Raw genomic sequence first — 18,710 nt, forward strand, 5'->3', positions numbered from 1 at the left:
CCAAGAGCAAGCTGTCAACCCCAGAGGGACATTGGAAGACTAGCCCAAATCAGAGACCTACTAAAGGAAGTTACACCAGTCCTCCGCCACACTTTGTCTTCATGGTCTTATTAACCGCCGAGCCAATTCACTGGGTTTAATGCACTTCCAACCCAAAAGAGAAACAAGCAAATTACCACCCACAACTCAAAGTAGAGCCTTGAACTCTATTATACCAATCACATTGTTAGAGGAGACAAAATGTCCTACTATTTAGGTTCATTCGGAAGCATCAGTTTGTATGGAGCAGAGTACAACATACTGAATAAAGAGAACAGCTTTACATGAAAGTGCAACTAATCCCCCCAAACAGTGACAAGAAACAGAATATTTGGCCTCGTCTTGGCAAGAACAAGCAACTTGCGCTCTTTCAGTGCACGCACAGCTACATCACGTGCTCCAATTCCCCACTGGGGATCCCATTTACACAGAAGATGTTTTTGAAAATCAAGCTAATATATTTCTATTTATGTTGCAAATGCATTTCCCCCAGAAGCTTGGTTTAACATATTAGGAAAGGAATGGAGCCGTTTTGCATTGGCAATTGTATGTAGCAAATGAGGCGTGAAATATTGTTCAGAAAGTGTTGTCTGTAGTAGTTATGATTATTTCGTTTCCTTCTCTTTACAATTAATCGTTGGGTTTGTAATTTTCCTTTTTGAAAGAACTAGAGAAGCATGAATGTTAGACGTATTGCATGTACGAGCAGAGAGAATTAAACTGGGGGGGGAGGAACGAGAGTCCAAGTACAAAGTGGGAGGGTGGGTCTTGGAAGAACCTGATGCTGGGGAGCAGAAATCCATGGAGGGACAGGGGCAGAAAAAATAATAATAATAATAATAATAATAATCAACTGAATAACAATGTATGGAGGAAACGCACAATACCAAGTATGTGGTTGAATGAATGGCTGGGTGGAGAAAGACTGCTAATGAAGCATAAGAATAAAAAGGAGGGGGGGGTGACAAGATGAGCAAAGAGGGGTAGAAGTGAAGAGTGACGCCAAGTACATGGTCTGAATTATAGCAAGCTACTTGGCTCTTAAGGCTGTCCCTGTTGCGTCACACTCACCAGAGAGCCAGGCTCAACCAAGGGATACAAAAATAAAAAGGGGGGGGGGGGGGGGACACGTCACTCGGGGTCGGACTCCACACCTCATGTAAGAGTGTCTGTTGCGGTGCCCTAACTGGCTGGGGTGGGGCTCCTAAAGAACCACTACATAACCAACAAGAATAGGGTGCTACACTGCCGAGAGCTGCCACAGTGCTGTCAGGCGCCGCTGGGGCCAGGGAGATGACGATGATGCAGAGAAGCAGGTGGGAAGAAGAGTGAGTGAAGCATAAGATATATGAATGAGTCAGAAAAAGGTACTGACAGGAGGGGGAAAAAAAAAAAAAGAGAGAAGAATGAGGCCAAGTACAAAGTAGCAATGTGGGCTGGGGAGAGAAGCAGCTGGGGCGAATGAAGCATGATATAAAGGAATCAGTCAGGAAGGGGGTTGGAACCGAACGAAAGAGCAACAAGGATTGAGGGTTAGTGGTAGGCGGAGAAGCTCGGATGATGGGGCAGGGTAAAGACTGATCCTGAAGAAAGGGGATGGAGGGGCATGGCATGAAGGAACAAAGCTGCAAAATGGCTTGCCAAAAGATGAAAATAAGGAGCAAAGGAGTGACAAAAGGATGAAACGAAGTGGAAAGGGTGTGCCGAAGAGATGGACACGGCCGAGTTGGGGGGCGGCACTTGGAGGCAATGGGACTAAAGGATAGAGGCATGATAGTGGTGACAGCCCCATAAATAGCTAACAAAATAAAAATATTAGCAGTGTAATGTAGTTGCGGAAAGCTGTAAGATTTTAATTCATTGACAGCCTGACATCAAGATCTCAGATGGATGAAGTCACTCAAATACATATCAACCAATAGCAATTGTTCAACAAAGAACTACTCTCGGAAAATGACTGCCCTCTGATCAATCTTTTGAAGCTCATTTACATTGCTTTACTTCTAAGGAAACAGACCATTACCAAAAGTACTTCCAGACACTTGTGCCTGCTTCAAAACATCCTCACTCTCCCTCGCCCCAACCCCCACCGCACCCACAAAATCATTTGCCCCAGCAACACTCCTTTCTAGTATTGACAGCTACAGTTCTTCAAACCACCAATAGCCTCTCCTGTTGACTGTAGTCTGCAGCTTCTAAGGTGTGGAACTAGGGTGGCGAACAGGAAGCAGACTGTGTGAAGTGTTAACCCTGGGGCACAATGACCACATCATTCCAGTCTCTGGTCACTCGTTTGGCTTCCATTCTAAGCTCTCAGTTCAATTTACTGAATATATTTGCATTATACAATTTGTCAGCCATATTCTTACAGATAGATTACGATCTTTCTAGACTTTCCCTTAGTTTTATATAACTTGACTGTAATTCAAGGATTCCAGTTTGCACAACATTTCCACTGCAAGCTCACCACCATGCAACACCATAACTTTTATTAATGTTTTTTTCTAAACCTTTTTACCCAATTCTGGCCGTAAACGTTAGAACGCTGCTACTTAGTCTCTGCCCACTTGTGCTGTTATCAATGACTTTCTATAAAGTGCTAGTGTGATATGAAGCTCTGTGACGATTGAGATCCAAAAGGGTAAAAAAACACAACTACATTTGTAGGTCTTAACAGCAGTCACAAACTAAGACATCACTAAAGCATAACAAGCATTAAAATATTACAACCACAATATACAAAATAAAACCCACAATTTAATCAAGTACCGACAAAGCAAATAGTCCTCGTTTTTGTTAATTCAGTGAATATGCAAAACATTTTTCAAAAAAGAAGCAATGACATGACCCCAGTTACCAATCACATTATTCTATAGTTAGTTGACAGATCAAAGATAGTGCATGCCACTTGCATCGGATCATACAAAAAAATGAAATGTCCAGTGCCATGAGGGATGGGGCAGGATCAAAAGTATAGCGGGTGGTGGGGGGCAAAGAGTAGTGAGTTGGAGGGGGTCGTCACAAGGAGGAAAGAAACAGGGGGAGGCATTAAAGTAGCACATGTGGGAGAGAGCTAGAATACTCATGCACTTTCATGGAGTGCTGAAAGCAAAAGGGAAAAGTAATCCTTTTATTGCAAGCAAGGAGAAGGCAGAAGCCATCCAATCAAAAGGGTGGTAAAGAGGCTATACTGAAGCAGAATGACAAGACAAGCCATTGAAAAAACAAAGCAAGCAAAAGAAAGCTGAAAGAAACCTAAACAATGATAAGCAATGGCCAGGCTGTAAGCCCACTATTAACCTTTTGGTAAGCCCACAACAAGATTTCACAACCAGACAGCATGTGGTCTCTGGTAGGTGATACCCAAAAAGCAGCGAGTTCAAACTTTAACTTAAATGTGCCTACATAAAAACATCCATTTTGCGATTGCACAGGAAACTAAATTGATGTTTCACAAACAAATATTGGCAAAGCCAAGATGTCTCACCTTCACTTTGTAAGATTTGCCAGCCTTTGGCTTTGACAATACAGAGCAGCGGCTTAAAAAAAAAAAACTGCCCCGCCACAATGACATAAGCGAGAATGCTTCTACTGGCATTCAGATTTACTGTTCCAAGCTGGTGTATAAGCATTGTAAAGCACAGCAGCAAATTGTAGCGGTTGTGATCTATTGTAAAGTTTTTAAAAAACTAGGCATTTTAAAAGTCGTGCAAGAAACATTGAGCAGCTACACATCACTGTCCCAGAACAACAAGGACAAGAAGAGAGCGGTGTGTTCAAAGGAAGAGTTTGGGGGCGTTGAACAAAAAAATAAAAACTATAGTAGCAAAAAATGTACGCTAGATGGGAAGAGATGGGCCAAATACTATGGACAGCGGGAGGGGGGGGGAAGCAACACATGTGGGAGTGCGTGGAAACACAGGCACTCCCATGGAGTCCTGAATGACAGCTGTTAAATGCTACAAGCCATCTAACCAAAAGGATAGTACAAAAAAAAAAGTTATGTTCCATGTAAGGGACAAACACGAGAAGAGTAGGAAACACTATCAAATAAGAAAAAAGCAAACAAGACTGACAAGACAGCCAACCGATAATGAGCAACGTACCAACCCAAAGTCCTTCAAGTACTGATAATGTAGACAACGGTGGCATTCAAAAAAGTGCATAGCAACGAACAGCGGGTCTTTTGTCGGCAATCACGGTTCAAATACATATCAAAACACGGACCTCCTGTCGCTCACTTAAGTAACACTCATTCTGTAAGACAAACGGTGAAATGATGAGCTGACCCTATCGGGTTATTCAAACATTCATCTGTGCAGTGTACTTAACGCAATGGGATACCTGGTCAGCTAGTCTGAAATGTATGAATTGACACTCCTGGACTGGAGCGTACAGGTAGATCAATCCAAATAACAGGTGTGCAATGGAGGACTCGCACGCTTTGCAAGGCTTCAGTTTAAGAAGAGGAGGCCACGCCGTACCTGCAGTCCAGGCTCGTGTGAGCTCAACATGAAACAGCTATATGTGGTCTGGACTCCAATGCCAGAGCAGCACAACTCAGACATATTGGGTCCAGGATATCGTTTCCATTGCTTACACTAGCCTTGCACGCGATCTGAACTATTCAGGGCCCCGGGAATCATGCGGCAGGAGAGGAACATATTATGCTGCAAGGATGGGAAATTATACAATGTCATTTGGCACATTTTGTGATAATACTACTCCATTACTTTGTCATTTTTATTTACTCATGCTAACACTGTCTTAGAAAAGGTCTCACCTCATTAGTATGTCTTTCACACCCAAACAGACCTATAAGGCGACCTTTGTGGGGGCCTTCCACTGCGCAGAAACACATATTGATGTTTGTGGTAACTTCTGATCCGTTTGAGCTAGAAACTATTTTTTCGTGAAAGTTTGTAAACTAGGCAGCAAATGACGGATAAGATGGCAAATGTTGCAAATCTATAATTATGTGGATAACACAGCCGAATCACATTACTCAAATGGCATGGAACTAAACTGTTCAATATTGATGGCTTCTTTGTGCATACAGCATGCACGAGCCATACTTGTGGTCAAGCATCCTGCGCACACGTACAATGGTCCATTGTTGTGGCCGCAGTCCAGGCTTCAGTGCACAGAGTACGCACTTGCAGTGCGAGCTGCATGTAAGTACAGCACGCCACATGAAAGCCTGTTTTGGGCACCTCGGTATCTAGAGCTCGCCGCAGCCATACTTGCTAATCGTACCTACAGCACGTCACGACAAAGGATGCGGTCCAGCAAAGGCCCAAAGAATACTCCACTGTGTATCTACTCCTGCAGACGTGGTCCAGTGTTTGGCTAGAAAATGGCAGGTCCATGTTGCTATCCGTCATCCAAGTAAGTAGAACACACATGGCCAAGCGGTGAGCGCATATACACACATGGCCAAGCGGTGAGCGCATATAGCAAGCCATGAACACGACAGGCAATGGAACTAAGGCATTCAATAAAAGGATGCACTGCTTTGAGCAAACACAGCTCTATCCTAAGCAGCTACTAAATGTAACATTTCCAGTTCACAGTGGGGTCCTACTATTTCTTTGCCAACAGCTCTTGTCCTTTCGCCCAGAGGGCGGGAGCAGCACTGCTCATGCCCCGTAGAGCACACACATGAATGAAGCCTTGTGGAGCTGCGCCCGGCCCTGGCCACGAGTCCCCCCCCTTCTTTTATTTGGAATTGTTAATTGTGAGAGTACTCCTCAATGGGCACATTCTTCCACTGGGGTCCCTAAGAGATAATGGCTGCCTGTCCCGTGGAAGTAAGTGAGCCCTCTGTGTTTGCAGGGACTCCCTGCTAATATAAAGAGGCTCGTGTAAGAGGAGTGACGGGACCCCAATGACTCCACCCCAACCCATTTCACCATGAGCACTGCAACCAATGGGCAGGAGGGGGAGGGTGGGTACCAGAACTGAATCTCAGGAAGTTAGAGCATCCACCAGTACATGAGGCTAACAGTCACATTCAAAGTCCTTCTGGTCACTCTGCGGCACAGGACCACTGCGCTGGGGGATCACTTTTGTTTTAAGTTTTGCATTTTATAGAGGGAGGGGCACCGTGCCTGTGGCTCTACTGCCACGACGTGAAACAACACACTACAGGACAGGTGCTACGAAAAACAACTAGAAGAAAAGACAGGTTTTTTAGGTTGTGAAAGCTAACGGTGCATCGACCTCAAAAGCTGTGCCCAAGCGCTGCAATATGCTGAAGGCTTGAAATATGCAGCTCGTGGTTTGAGGATTATCTGAGTATCAGAAAAAAGGCGTATAATCAGGAAATTCAGCTCTCAAAAATAGAGAAACCTTATCAAAAATTACTTTGGATACAGAGCAACTTCTACTCGACACGAATCCTGGGATTCTGGACAAACAGTTCTCCCCACACTAGTGACTGAGAGACACTAAAAAGAGGAGAGAGAACAGAACAGAAGTAGACAACAGAGCATTGACGGACAAGGAAAGGGGCAGAATCTTATTCCATCAGAGTGTTCGGATGAAGGGCCACGACAGCGTATATTCCTTTTGCATCCATGCTCCAAGACCAACCAAAGGAGTCCTAGAATTGATATTAAACATAGTAATGTCTGGGTGTCAATGGAGGTCCATAATAAACGATATCCTACAGGCAGATCCCACATTTGGTGGATGTGAGCCACTGGCCTAGCATGGTGCCCTGCGCCATCATGCAAGAAAGAAAAATGGCCCTATTCCTGAAAGTATGAACGGGAACCTGAGGTGTAAGTAGAGGGTTAAAGAGAAACAGAGCCTGGACTGGGTAGAAACCACAACTAGCCCAGACCAGAATAATACTAACGGTTGAACAGAACACGAGATTTGACCTGAACATACTCCGTTCCAAAAGTTGAAAATAGCTCTGATTCACCACGATGTCAGTGGTATTAAGGTAAATCACCCACATGCTCCTACTACTTTATAACAACTTAGGTGAAAGTGACATCATACCATATTTTCACTAGCAGACAGACAGTAATTCTATGCGATAACAGAGAAAAATATTATTGAGAAAAAAAACACAACACTAGAAAAGCAATATTATTCACATAACACAAAACTAAGCATGTGCAAAATTGCTGAATTTTTCAACATGGCATTTCTCAAAATTATTCTGTTACAGCAAAACTCATATTGTCTTTACTTTGTTAGGTTTTCTTCACCTGAGGGCATACATTGTGCAAAAAAGCCACCCAAGGTTCCGGCAGAAGACTGGCCAGACCACAAAATGTACATAAGTGAAATATTTTCTGAACAAATCACTTTTCAGTGGGAAAAATATATGCAAAATCACTTAAGCATAAATGTTGAGAATTTCAAACCAAGTAACTTCCAGGAACTTTCTGAACATAGTTTTAATTTTACACAGGCCTATCACAGCAAACTGCTTCTATGTTCATGTCCATCTTATATTAATGAGTGATACACCATATGGTGGGATGCTGCTGCAACCAGCCAGTGGCACACTTGCTGTATGCCCAGGCAATCTTACTCCCAAGCACGGCCATCATAAAGCCATGCATTTTTTTTTGTTATTTTAGATATGCTGTAATATAAATCCCATCTCTTAGGAGCAACCAAGATCTTTGCAGAGAACGTTTTTGTTGCAGCAGAATTCTCTCAAACACGAGGTATTGGGCAAACTGCACTATTATGTGTATGGGACCTAACTGACAGACCACAAAGCCAAAATCTGACATAAAGAAGGTGCTACACATAACTGGGACAGTAGCAGATTATCGTTTTTTGTATCGGGTACTAATATCATGTGGTACAGAGAAGTAAAGTGATTTCTGTTGTGCATTATTTCGATGATGTTTCATTTTCAGATCCATATCAGTTCCACTAGTACCTCAAGGTGAGACATTTGTTTTTTTCCCCGCCAGTAACTTTGTGTAAGACACATCAGCTTTGAAAGAAAAAAATATATATCTGAGACTCCACGTTGTGAAACAGAAAAGGTTTGAGAAAGACATTCTGCTATATCATAAAATTTGGTCGGCACAATTAAAAGTTTGCCAAGGCCTAATCAAAACCCTGGTCTTTGAACAAGTTAGGTAGGCCAGTTATCATCAGGCATACAATGAAATGCCTTGGCTCAGTCTTCACATGCCCAAGCACAGGTTTATATGCCCCAGTGCAGCTTCAGATCCACAGGTCCACCTTTCATATAGCCAGGTACTATTTGAAAGCCCAAAATATTGTTACGTGCCCGGTGTAGAGTTGTAATACAAAGGCACTGCCTCAAAAGTCAAGCACAGCCTCACAATGCTCAGATATATATGAAAATGAGCAGTGTTGGTTCACAGGTCATCAGCATAGCCTAAGATTCTCAGGAAGCCCTGCAAAGGTTTAGTTTTGGATGCCTGGTGCAGCACCGCAATGAGGCCATTCTCCTCACTGTCCCATCCACTCTCACCACTGCCTCTGTCTTCTTGGAACAGCAAGAACAGATGCAACAAGTAATGGCGGAACCTGTAATGCCCCAAGCATGAACTTGTGTCCCAACTTATCAGTGCATCCGTGGTCCGTGTAAAACACCTGCATGAGCCAAGATCAAAACAGTGCTGCTGAGGTTTTTGTGACAGAGTGTGGAATAGAGCCAGACTTTTCTGTCATTAGCAAATAGCACTAATGAGCTAGTTACATTGTCAATGAGGAGTTCCGAAAGCCTGCACCATCCACAGCCCCTTAAAGCGTGTGCTGTGCTGCAGAGTGTCAAAGTACAGGAACTGAAGGTAGTCAACAGGGCCCTAAGAGCAAGGTTTACTTTTGGTGCTTGGCTTTTCCCTCAAAGAAATTCCAAAAGGTAACACAGGTCAAGACAGGGGGTGAGCCTGTAACTCATACTGAAGCCTAAGGTGTATGCATGCAGCCTAAGACATGTAAGAAGGCACATGAACAAATCTAAACAAAGGTTGGTTATGAAGCAAGTAACTGGAATCAAATAGAGGGCCAACCAGACTCTAAAGCCAACCTTCGTCACAACTTAAGGCAAGGTAAAAGACCTACACTGAGTCATCAAGAGACTGAAGCCAATCATAACCAAGCAAAAGGAAGAACTCAAAGCAGAACTCGAGACATGGAGAGCTATGAAAAAATAAACACCAGAGACCAGTTAACACACAATCCAGTATGGAAGTAGATGCAGAAGTAAGGGCACAAGCCAAAAAGGAAGCAAAGTCCGGGTCTCATTAAATCGGAGATCTAATGCAATCATGAAGCAGGGACCACGGCTTGGAAATGGAGGCCAGGCCAGTAGCCAGCTCAGGAACCACAGTCGAAAAAAAGAACAACAAACTGCGAGCGACCAAAACATGCTGCAACATAATTCAAACATTTAATCGAATTCGAACCGAGACCACAGCCTGAACATGTCAGAACTGAAGCCTGTCTGAATACATAAAAGCACCATTCTAGGCCAGGTCAGATTAAGATGCTAGGCTAGATATCACCCCGTGAATCAGGGCTACTGATTATCAGGATTCATAGCCAGAGCTCGTCATAACTACATCCAAGACACCAAACCTAGATCAAACAAGGTAACAGCTTAATGTCAGAACCAAAACCTAGAGTGGAAACTGAGGACTCGGTAATGCCTGAACAGAACCTCCACAAAGAACTCTGCAGGGGCCACGGCAAAGATGTTACAACTGGAGGCCAGCCACAATCCAAACTAGAGCCACAGCCAGCACCAAGGAGAACCCACAATCAAGGTCAGTCCAGAACATGATGGGACCCAAAACAAGAACAACCAGAGCTAAGCCTTAGTTGAATTGGTGTCCTGTGCTGGTTCTGATTCTCCAGTCTAGACCACCATCGGTATCAGTATCCAAGGCTCATGGATGGTCGCTCGGTGCTTCGGAGTTTCAAAGGGTTGCTCCTTTACAGATCTTCAGAAAAGACTTTCAAGCCACACTGCAGTAAAATGTAGGCTATTAAAATTAACTAAGTGTTCACCGCTAGGTGATAAAATATACACATGGAGAGGAAACAGTCAGGTAGGATAACAAAAATATATGAAAAACAGTTGTGAAAAGGCAACAGCAAAAAGCTAGGAAGTCTAACGGGAAAAAAAGCAAAATCATGGATTATGTTAACTTAACTCGTGATGAATAACCACTGCCAGGGTGAGGAAAAAAAATCCCGAGCTGCTGCCATGGCAACCAGTAAAGCAGAATACGTGGCTGTGCAGTGACAATGTGGGACCAGAGGACGCACAACATGCACCGAAGCGGCTCTGCATTCACAGCTTCACACCAGGGTGGGAACAGCATATACAGCCCCTCTACACTTTGTACAAGCAGCTCACACTGGGTCTATAAACCATGCGAAACCCTCGCTCCCACCAGCGTGCGGAAGAAAATGAAACCCGAGTGTATACACGATGTGCACCCTCGCCACGCAAAGACAACTTATGCGCGAGTATTAATACCCCAAACGCTGCTGCAGCTATGTGATAGACTTACACTGGGTCCAACTCCACGCAGCAGCTGCCTACAACCGGTCTACACACCGCTTAAACAGCAGCACCGTACACCAACAGTGATGCATCTATTGATTAGTGCACACTCTGAACCGAGTCGCCTCCAAGTGTTTATAAGGGACCATGCTTGCTGTGGAAATGTGGCTAGGACGGTGTCAGTTTCATTGTCACAGCGGCAGTCAGTGTGTGAAAAAAGGCGCTCCGAACACATGCTCCTCCAGTCCTTGGCCTCTCTGCAGATCGCACAGAGCAATGGTCGGATATTCCAGTTGTAATTGTGAAACTATGCAAATGTGTGTGAAGAAGGTGCACAGTTGTCAAAATATTGACAAGGCGTCGGAAGTAAAAGTAACTGCCGTGCTTACAGGTACCTGTGCGAGGGCGGCGAAGTGACGGAAATGGAGAGAGTGAAGAGAGAGTGCTGAAGTTGAAAGAGATGAGGTGTGAGATGCAGATGGGGGAGGTGTATAAAGAAAAAAAAAAAGCACGCTTGTCTAACAAGAGTAAACAAAACTGGAGTGATTAGGACACCTAAGACCACAACTCTTTCCACAGGCCTCAGCAATGTTTCAGTTCAGTCTCACGATTTGAGAACCGAAACATTTTCTATATTATTTACAACAAAATCATTGTTACTCGTTTATCATAGAAAGCCAATGGTCCTGGCATGTTTAGCTGCAGGTCAGTAGTTGTGTTATGTATCTAGATGCAATAACAGAAAGCCACGCCCCTTTTGGTGTCTCCCCTGTAAAGCCCCTGCCTGCTCCTACAATTGCCACCTCGGTCTGCTCTGAGGGAGGGAAGCTTGCACTGCTGCTTCCAGAGCTGTAGCCGAGCATACACTTTACTGCCACAACCTCTTTTTGCAGGTACAAGTGGTTAACGCTTAACGCCGACAAAGGCTGATAAAAATGCGAAACATTAAAATGACAGCGTAGCCTGTTCTGCATCTTCCATGTGAGGGACGCTCTTATCACTTCTGCCTGCGCTGTCTGCAAGGGGCAACACACCTTGCACTCTATACCCTTTCACGAGGGGCGGAGACTCCATGTACTGCCCACTACGTGTTCCCGCAGGGGAACAGCCAGCTTTGTCAAGGCCTTTGTGTCTTACTAGCGCTTAGAAAAAGCTTTTCGACACAAAAAGGCCAGAACGACTGGCTTAGCTAAGGCTTGCTCGTGTGCTTGGCGCCCACTGGTTTGCGCACCTCGCAGAATGCTGCACGTTTCAGGGCGCGCCCCGGCTCGGATTTCGATTTAAACGGACTCGTCGTGGATGGAGGCTCGCAGGCCGTGGTCACCGAAGAATAAGCTGGGGCACACCGGGCAGTGCGTGTCCGCCCTGAATGTGGGAGGGATCGGCACAGCACACGAGAAGAACCGAGGCCCACTGACAGCTCGGCGGAATCACGACAAACCTGGGAGAGGGAATCTGAGCCCACCTGTAAGTGCCGAGTGCCTGGTGGAGCGGGGCATCACCCCTGGCATGGAAGGGCCATTGGACACCCTTCGCCCAAACCCCTCTCTAATGGGAAATGTGAGAGCGAGAAAACAAACCCGTTGTAACCTCCACACACACACGACAATGCGAGTAACATGTTTTGGAGGGGAGGGCGCGGGGGAAGTAGACCTGACAACTGCACACCAGTATTCTGTTCAGCCGACTCGAGTTCGAACCCTGGCATGGGCAAATCAGCCGTCCAACCTTCCCAAGTCGGTAGATCGAGAACCATTACATACAGGATGCACAATGTAATCGGGTTGTGAACGCGTCCAGGGATAACGTGTCCCGTGGCACAGGCTTGGAGTGGGGGATACTCTACATCGTTGAACAGCCCCCTCTGCTACGGCATGCAACAGGCAGTACTGCTGAGGCAGGACAATTAGCCGGTGAATAACGGCGTTAAGTAGTGAGAATGTGTGGCTCAAAGATTGCAGAGGGGAGGTGCCCCCCCCATCCCCCCCTCCCCCCCGGGCATTATCTATGCCTGATTCAAGAACAGAGGGGAGTGCGTGGGCACAGAGAGACCGTGATTTAGGAGGAACGCGTATGACAGCTGGGGGCCCAGGGAGGAGTACTCAACCTTGATAATACTGATAATCTATATCCTGATTTACCGGAGAGTGCCTTGTGGGGGCTGGGGTCGGAGAGTGGGGACAGTCTTGGGGGATACAAGAGCGCAGTGATGACCAGGGAGCACATACGATCCGCTGGTGCATGTGGAGGGGGAGCAGACTTTAAGGCGCACAGGAGGACAGCATGGAGCCTGGGGCGAGAGAGAGCAGCCTGAACTCGCCCATGAACGGCGGCGGCCGAGATACAGGGGGAGGGGGCAGAGAGATCAGCCCAGAGAACAAGTGGACAACGAAAAGAGGGCAGCTGAGAACCTGGGGATGGAAAGTACATCACGGAGAACAGGCAACATCGAGCAAGGATTGAGGGATGCTTTGCATAAGGAAGCACGGTGACGAGGACGGGGTGGGGGTGCAGAGAAACCCCGTGAGAGCAAAATGAGCACCGAGGCGCTCAGGAAGACAGAAGGATTCAAATGGAGTGGGTGCTACACATTGAAGGCAGTGAGGGCCAGGCGGGGCCCGGGGAGAAAGTGGCGTATTTGTCGGATGCTGTGTAAACTTGAAAAAGTACAAGTGTTATCGTCGAAAGATAGGGGGTTTAACAAACCGCATCGAATCAAACAATCACCCAGCAACCTCTGCTAATAACAGGCGCACGTGACAATAACGGGTATACTCCGCCTGGTTAACAGTCCTTAGTTAAGGGGGAAGGTGGGAGGGGTAGTCCTGAGTTGAAGGGGGGCGCTAACTCTCAAAGCTGTCACTTAGTCATGGACAGAGAGCTAACATCAGCGCACACACACATCTGATACACTAGTTTCCCAGCAGAACCGAACACAGATCTGAAACAGCAGTAGGTACTCGGAACCAACGATATTCGACATTTGATAATGATATATACCCCGCACCTTCCAACTCAGTCATCTATCGGAGATCTTTACTCCGCGGACACATCCCCAGGCATGCATTTCTAGAAGCAGATGTGTAACCCCACTACACGGAGGTCCCCCTAAGGGAAGTAGCAAACAATGGTGTAGCAAGTGCAGTGGCACCGGGGCTCCAGTCGCCCGTGGAAGCCACAGCAATGGTCCACGTTTATCTTGGAAGAAAACCTAACCTCTCCTACCGACCTACGTGTTCTGCAATTTGAACATGCTCTACTTGGACCTCCAGTTGGACACCACAGGTACACTGTGTCATAGATTACCCCTCCCCGATTAGTGAATGATAACCCGAGCAAACCACGCAGTAAGACGAAACAAATGTCTTCCACAAGGAGACGACCCCCCCCCCAACGTTCACCAAAGTTGAATCATGGCTCTTAGCAAAGGAGGAAAAAAAGCCCCCCTTCAATCAACTCTCGGACTTGTAGTCAATCCCCTCTTCCGACCCCATCCTCCTCTCCATTTAGAAGAGGGTCGCGATGCTGGAGCGGGCTGAATGACAATACACGGAGGCCCCATGACACACACATGGATAGCAGACTCACAATACAAGGCCAGGGGGAGGTAGCGGGGTCAAACCATCTGCAATGACAGGACAGGAGGAGGGGGCAATTTAAGAGCTTGGTCTCTCAAGACTTCCATGAAAGAAGAGAAATAGGGCCTATTATCGCGGCACAGACCCTGTCCCCTTTCCGGAAAACATTACTCGGAGGCATGATCCGAGGAAGAGTCCCAGCATAAAACCACACCGAATGTGAAATACCATGTGCACCATGAAGGGTTAAAAGCTGCAGTGTGCATCGCAACGACCTGTGTAACCACCTCACCCCTGGAGTGTAGCCTGCACGGACCTCCAACGGAGCAATGAGTACATTCGACCAAAGACAGTTAAACTGACTCAAGTGACAATCCCCCCAAAAAAACACACCATAAAAAAAGCAATGGCAAATATACTACTGACGTCAACAATGACACGTGAAGGGTTAATAAGTACATCAGACTAAAAACAGCACCCCCCTCCTCCCACAGACAGGTTTAATCCACCAGAATCAGGTCCATCCCACTGCACCCCCGCCCAAACATGATGATTCAATAAGAGAGGAGGGTTAAAGACAACTGCTTGCAGCCGAAACGAATCTCCTAAGGAGACAACATTCGTGATGACGTCAGGAGAGCAGTAACGAGAAGGAGCAATGTAAACAAGGGGGAATATCGAGGTACCGGTAGTTTTAAAACGGTAACCCATCATATCAGTCACTCGGAGGGCTTGGGCGGCTTGCACCACCCCATAATACATCAGTAGTTTTTTTTTTTTGAAGGGAGGGGGCGAAGACCTAGCATATTAGTATAATAGTAGTATTGGGGGGGGGGGGCACAGAGCACACAAGGCGGTAGGTTACGCAATGGGGTGCACATAAGTAGTTCCCAGGGGCTAGGCTCAGATTATCTAGTTCATAGTTGAAGGGGCACCCAGCACCACTAGTGGAAAGGGAGTGGGAGGGGGTGGGGGGGAGGGGGACCAACTCATCTGTATTTTGAAGTGGGCAGGTCCGGCACGAATCGTTTGCGATGCGAGGGAGGACCAGGGCACCTAAAACGAGGTGAGTCTCCGAGCAGAACACACAGAGAGTTTCTGCGCAGCAGGGAGAGCGATATCGCGACAGGCACATTGCGGGGCAAGGCGATTCTGGAGAGCTGCTCAGAACATACGATCGTTCTAGCAGAGTGAATTGAATGTAAGTCGTAGGGGGTGCTTCAGAGGCCCAAAGATATCTGCGAGATATTGAAGACTCAGGGGGCCCATCACTGTCCTTAAGTCAGTGAGAAGAGAATCGTCCAATGCAGAGGGGCAGATGTCTCGGTACAGCACCACAGGGGAGGTGGGTCAGTACAAGATGCATAGGATAAGCCCTCGTGCATTAAGATGGCACAGCAAGCATGTGGAGACACCCGCCTCACAAGCAGCGAGGGGGCTTGAAGCAAGCTTACTCTAGGCATCACTACTACAGGCGTAGCGAGCGCCTACAACAGTGAAGAAGGTGCCGAACACACAGTGGGGTTCTAACATGGGCAATGGGACAGCAACCACAGGGGGTCAATCAGGGCAGGAGGGAACATGGGCACCCTAAAAGTAGGCAGGCTGAGCCTGATCCGGGTTAGGATTGTGCCTCAACAACAGGCACAGAAATGGAAGCAGGGAGGCACCTGGCACACACTATATAAACAAACCGGACAGCAAACATCAGGGCAGGTGGATAGAGCTCCCCGTACAAACACGGGAGGTGGGTACCGGAGCAGAAGGCACGCTGAGCGCACTGCAGGCACTGGAACAAGTATGCACTGCAGGCACGGGGTGGGGGCGCCCAGCAGAGCATGCATCGTCACAGCCGGCAAAACCGCCACCATCCCTGTCCTCCTAAAGAAGAAGTAAAGTGTCCCTGCAGGAATGTGCTGCGGGACGGAGCCTGTAGGGATCGGGCTCCCCACCTCATCTCCAGAAGAGCGGGAGCTCTCCCCGCTACCCCCGCGTGATTTCTGTCGGCAGCTCCCGTTTCCCTGCAGTTCTGCGGCTTTCCACGGCTCGGGGACGCCTCTCCCCAGCCCCGCTTACCTTGAGAGAGCACGGCGGCGCAGCAGAGCAGCAGCAGGCGGGAGGCAGAGCGCGGCGTCGGTGTCGCCATGTCGGACTCCAGAGGCAGACTGAGGGCGGCGGGGAGGGAGCCAGCCAGCGGCGGGTAATGAGATGCGAGGGGGCGGGCAGAGCCAGGAGGGGGCGGGGCGCGGTCAGCGGGGCGCGAGGGACGCATGAGGGGGCGGGGCCCGCTGGCAGGAGAAGGACACGAGGGGCGCGCCTCTCTGTGTACACTGTGACGGTGGTGGGCGGGGCCAGCGCTGATGGTCGGCATATGATGGGGCGGAGCCACCTGTGAAGGACTACGCCCACTCCCTGTCGCGAGGCCCGAGGAGTCCAGATCGGGGACGGCCGGAGGGCGGGGATTCTAGTGACGGAAGGGTAATCAGTTGAGAAGGGGCGTGGCCTGTTGCCTGAGGTGGGTAAAACGAAGTGAGGGGGCGGGGTCGTCTGGGAGGAGCGTTTCCGAGATTGAAGGGGGCGGGGCTTAGGGGCTCGTCTTCTCGCAACACTGCAGCGAAGGGAGGGTTTTAATGAGGAGCGGGTGGGCATGCGTTTAGGGAAGCCCACCTGCCCGCGCTCCCTTACCTGCCACTGCTAGTGACGTAAGGAGGGAACTGGGAGGTGCTTAATGCTACCGGAGTACACAAATGTAAGGAGGGAAACCGTTTTTGATCAGAGGGCAGCAGTAGCGCTTTTTTGGGGGGGAGGGAGGGGGCAGTGGTGGTGATTCCCTCGTCTATGTTTGAACGGGGATTTTAGTCTTGTTTCTCACATCATAAATTCAGGACTGCAGACCCCACAATACATGATGGACTTGGAAAGCTGGCGGGAGTTATTGAAGAACCACTAGATAGCTGCCTTGACCTTATTTGCAAGTTTCTATGATACTAGCTTGGCCCAGGGGTATTTATGAGAGGCAGGATTGGAACAGTTTTTCAAGAACATATATTTAAGTGAAACGATAAAAAAAGTGTTAAAACTTAGCTCAAGTGTTTTACTTACCAGGAAGGGACATTATAACGTTAATCGTGGATGCCAAGTTTCCTAGATCCATGCGTGATGTGCTTCTCTAGGCCAGGTTTTTTCCCTTTGAATTCTGGAACTTGTCGTCCTGTTTTATAATGGCATAAACAAGACTACAATTCCTAGACTTAAAAAAAAAAAAAAACATGGATCAGCACATCATTCCTGGACTTGAGAAACATAACAGGGTTGCTAAGAGTGTCTTACAAGAAGTACGATTTTGAGTTGCTTTTTAAAGGCGGACTGACAGAGGGCCGTACATTGGGTCGGAGGAAGGGAGTTCTAAATCCTTGTTGCACTTTCATTAAAGGATTGGTCCATATAATGATCTTGCTTGATTGTGGCAGGCTCTGGGGAAGAGATTCTGCATTTCTCAAATTCCACTGAGCACCAGTGATTGCACTGTGTGAAAGATGCAGTTTTAATTGAGCTCTAGTTCAATGGGGAGCCATTTAGCGTCGGTCACCGGAAATGTCAAAGGATGCATGTTTGTGTCTGGTGTAGTGGGGGGGGAGTGCAACAGGGACTGGAGAAACAAAATAAAAAAAAACACTTACTGTTGTTGTCGCTGCTGCCTCACTCCTATTCTGGTGTCCTAGCATTCACTGGGAGATATCAGCACAGGCTCCCCCAGCAATCCTGGTGCTGTTTTCATGCTACATCTAGCATGAACGCAGGGTCAGGATTGGTCTGAGTGACTTGGACTTCCTGTCAGACACAGCCCTAAGGTCTGTGCATTTTCTCCAGCCCGGATGTTAAACACAGCTACACTGGCGAAACAGAAGTGTGCATGTGTGTTTGGGTGGCATCAGATGGCTGTCCAAACACACATGCACACTTAGGTGCACTCTCTCCTCCTCCTCTCTCCCACCCCCCACCTGCCTTAGGCACAGCCCCACCCTTCCTTGCATTGCTGGCTGAGCCAGCAGATGGAAAATAAAACAATAGCAAGCTAACATTTTATTTTTCATCTTCTGGCTCTTAGCCGGTTGGGTGGGCGACGCCCCTCCGCAGTTGTCGAGGTGCCACCTCTGGAGCCACTGAAGTGTTAGTAGGATGGGTTTCATGTGGTAACATTTCTTGTGCACCGTAACAAAATGAGCTGTTGCTTGCACAACTGCTCTGAGGAGGATGGAACAAGTTTTTGAAATTCTGGAGAGATACAAATTGTCATAGTCCAGTGTGGAAACAACCTGTGCCTAGACTACATATTTTATATTCTGCCTTGCACTGGGATGAACTGTCCTTAGTAGGAATTGTGCACTCTTGGCCTAGGCAAAGGTTTTTCTCTGAAGGTTAAGTTGACTAATGAGGATAAAGTCTAGAGACTTGGCTTTCTCTGCAATGGCCAGTTTGCAAACCACAGTAGCGAAGGATTCAATCCACTTGTTACCAGAAAGCAGAGAGATTAAAATGAATTCTGTTTTTAGGAGAGTTAAGCTTGACCC

General features: G+C 47.5%; 1 protein-coding gene across 8 annotated transcripts in view; it reads right to left on the bottom strand.

The window, feature by feature from the left end:
- CADM1 (cell adhesion molecule 1) overlaps positions 1 to 16,330 on the bottom strand; it is a 572,409-nt gene extending 556,079 nt beyond the window's left edge. For 4 of the 8 annotated variants that reach the window (XM_069224945.1, XM_069224944.1, XM_069224941.1 and 1 more), the window contains exon 1: positions 16,216 to 16,330. In XM_069224945.1, coding sequence (XP_069081046.1) covers positions 16,216 to 16,285 — 70 coding nt within the window. In that variant the 5' untranslated portion in view covers positions 16,286 to 16,330. The remainder of the gene's footprint in view (positions 1 to 16,215) is intronic. The other 4 variants (XM_069224947.1, XM_069224946.1, XM_069224943.1 and 1 more) reach the window with 1 other exon arrangement.
- Positions 16,331 to 18,710: the final 2,380 nt, after the last annotated feature.

The sequence above is a fragment of the Pleurodeles waltl genome, chromosome 3_1, assembly GCF_031143425.1.
Source record: "Pleurodeles waltl isolate 20211129_DDA chromosome 3_1, aPleWal1.hap1.20221129, whole genome shotgun sequence".
NCBI lineage: Eukaryota > Metazoa > Chordata > Amphibia > Caudata > Salamandridae > Pleurodeles > Pleurodeles waltl.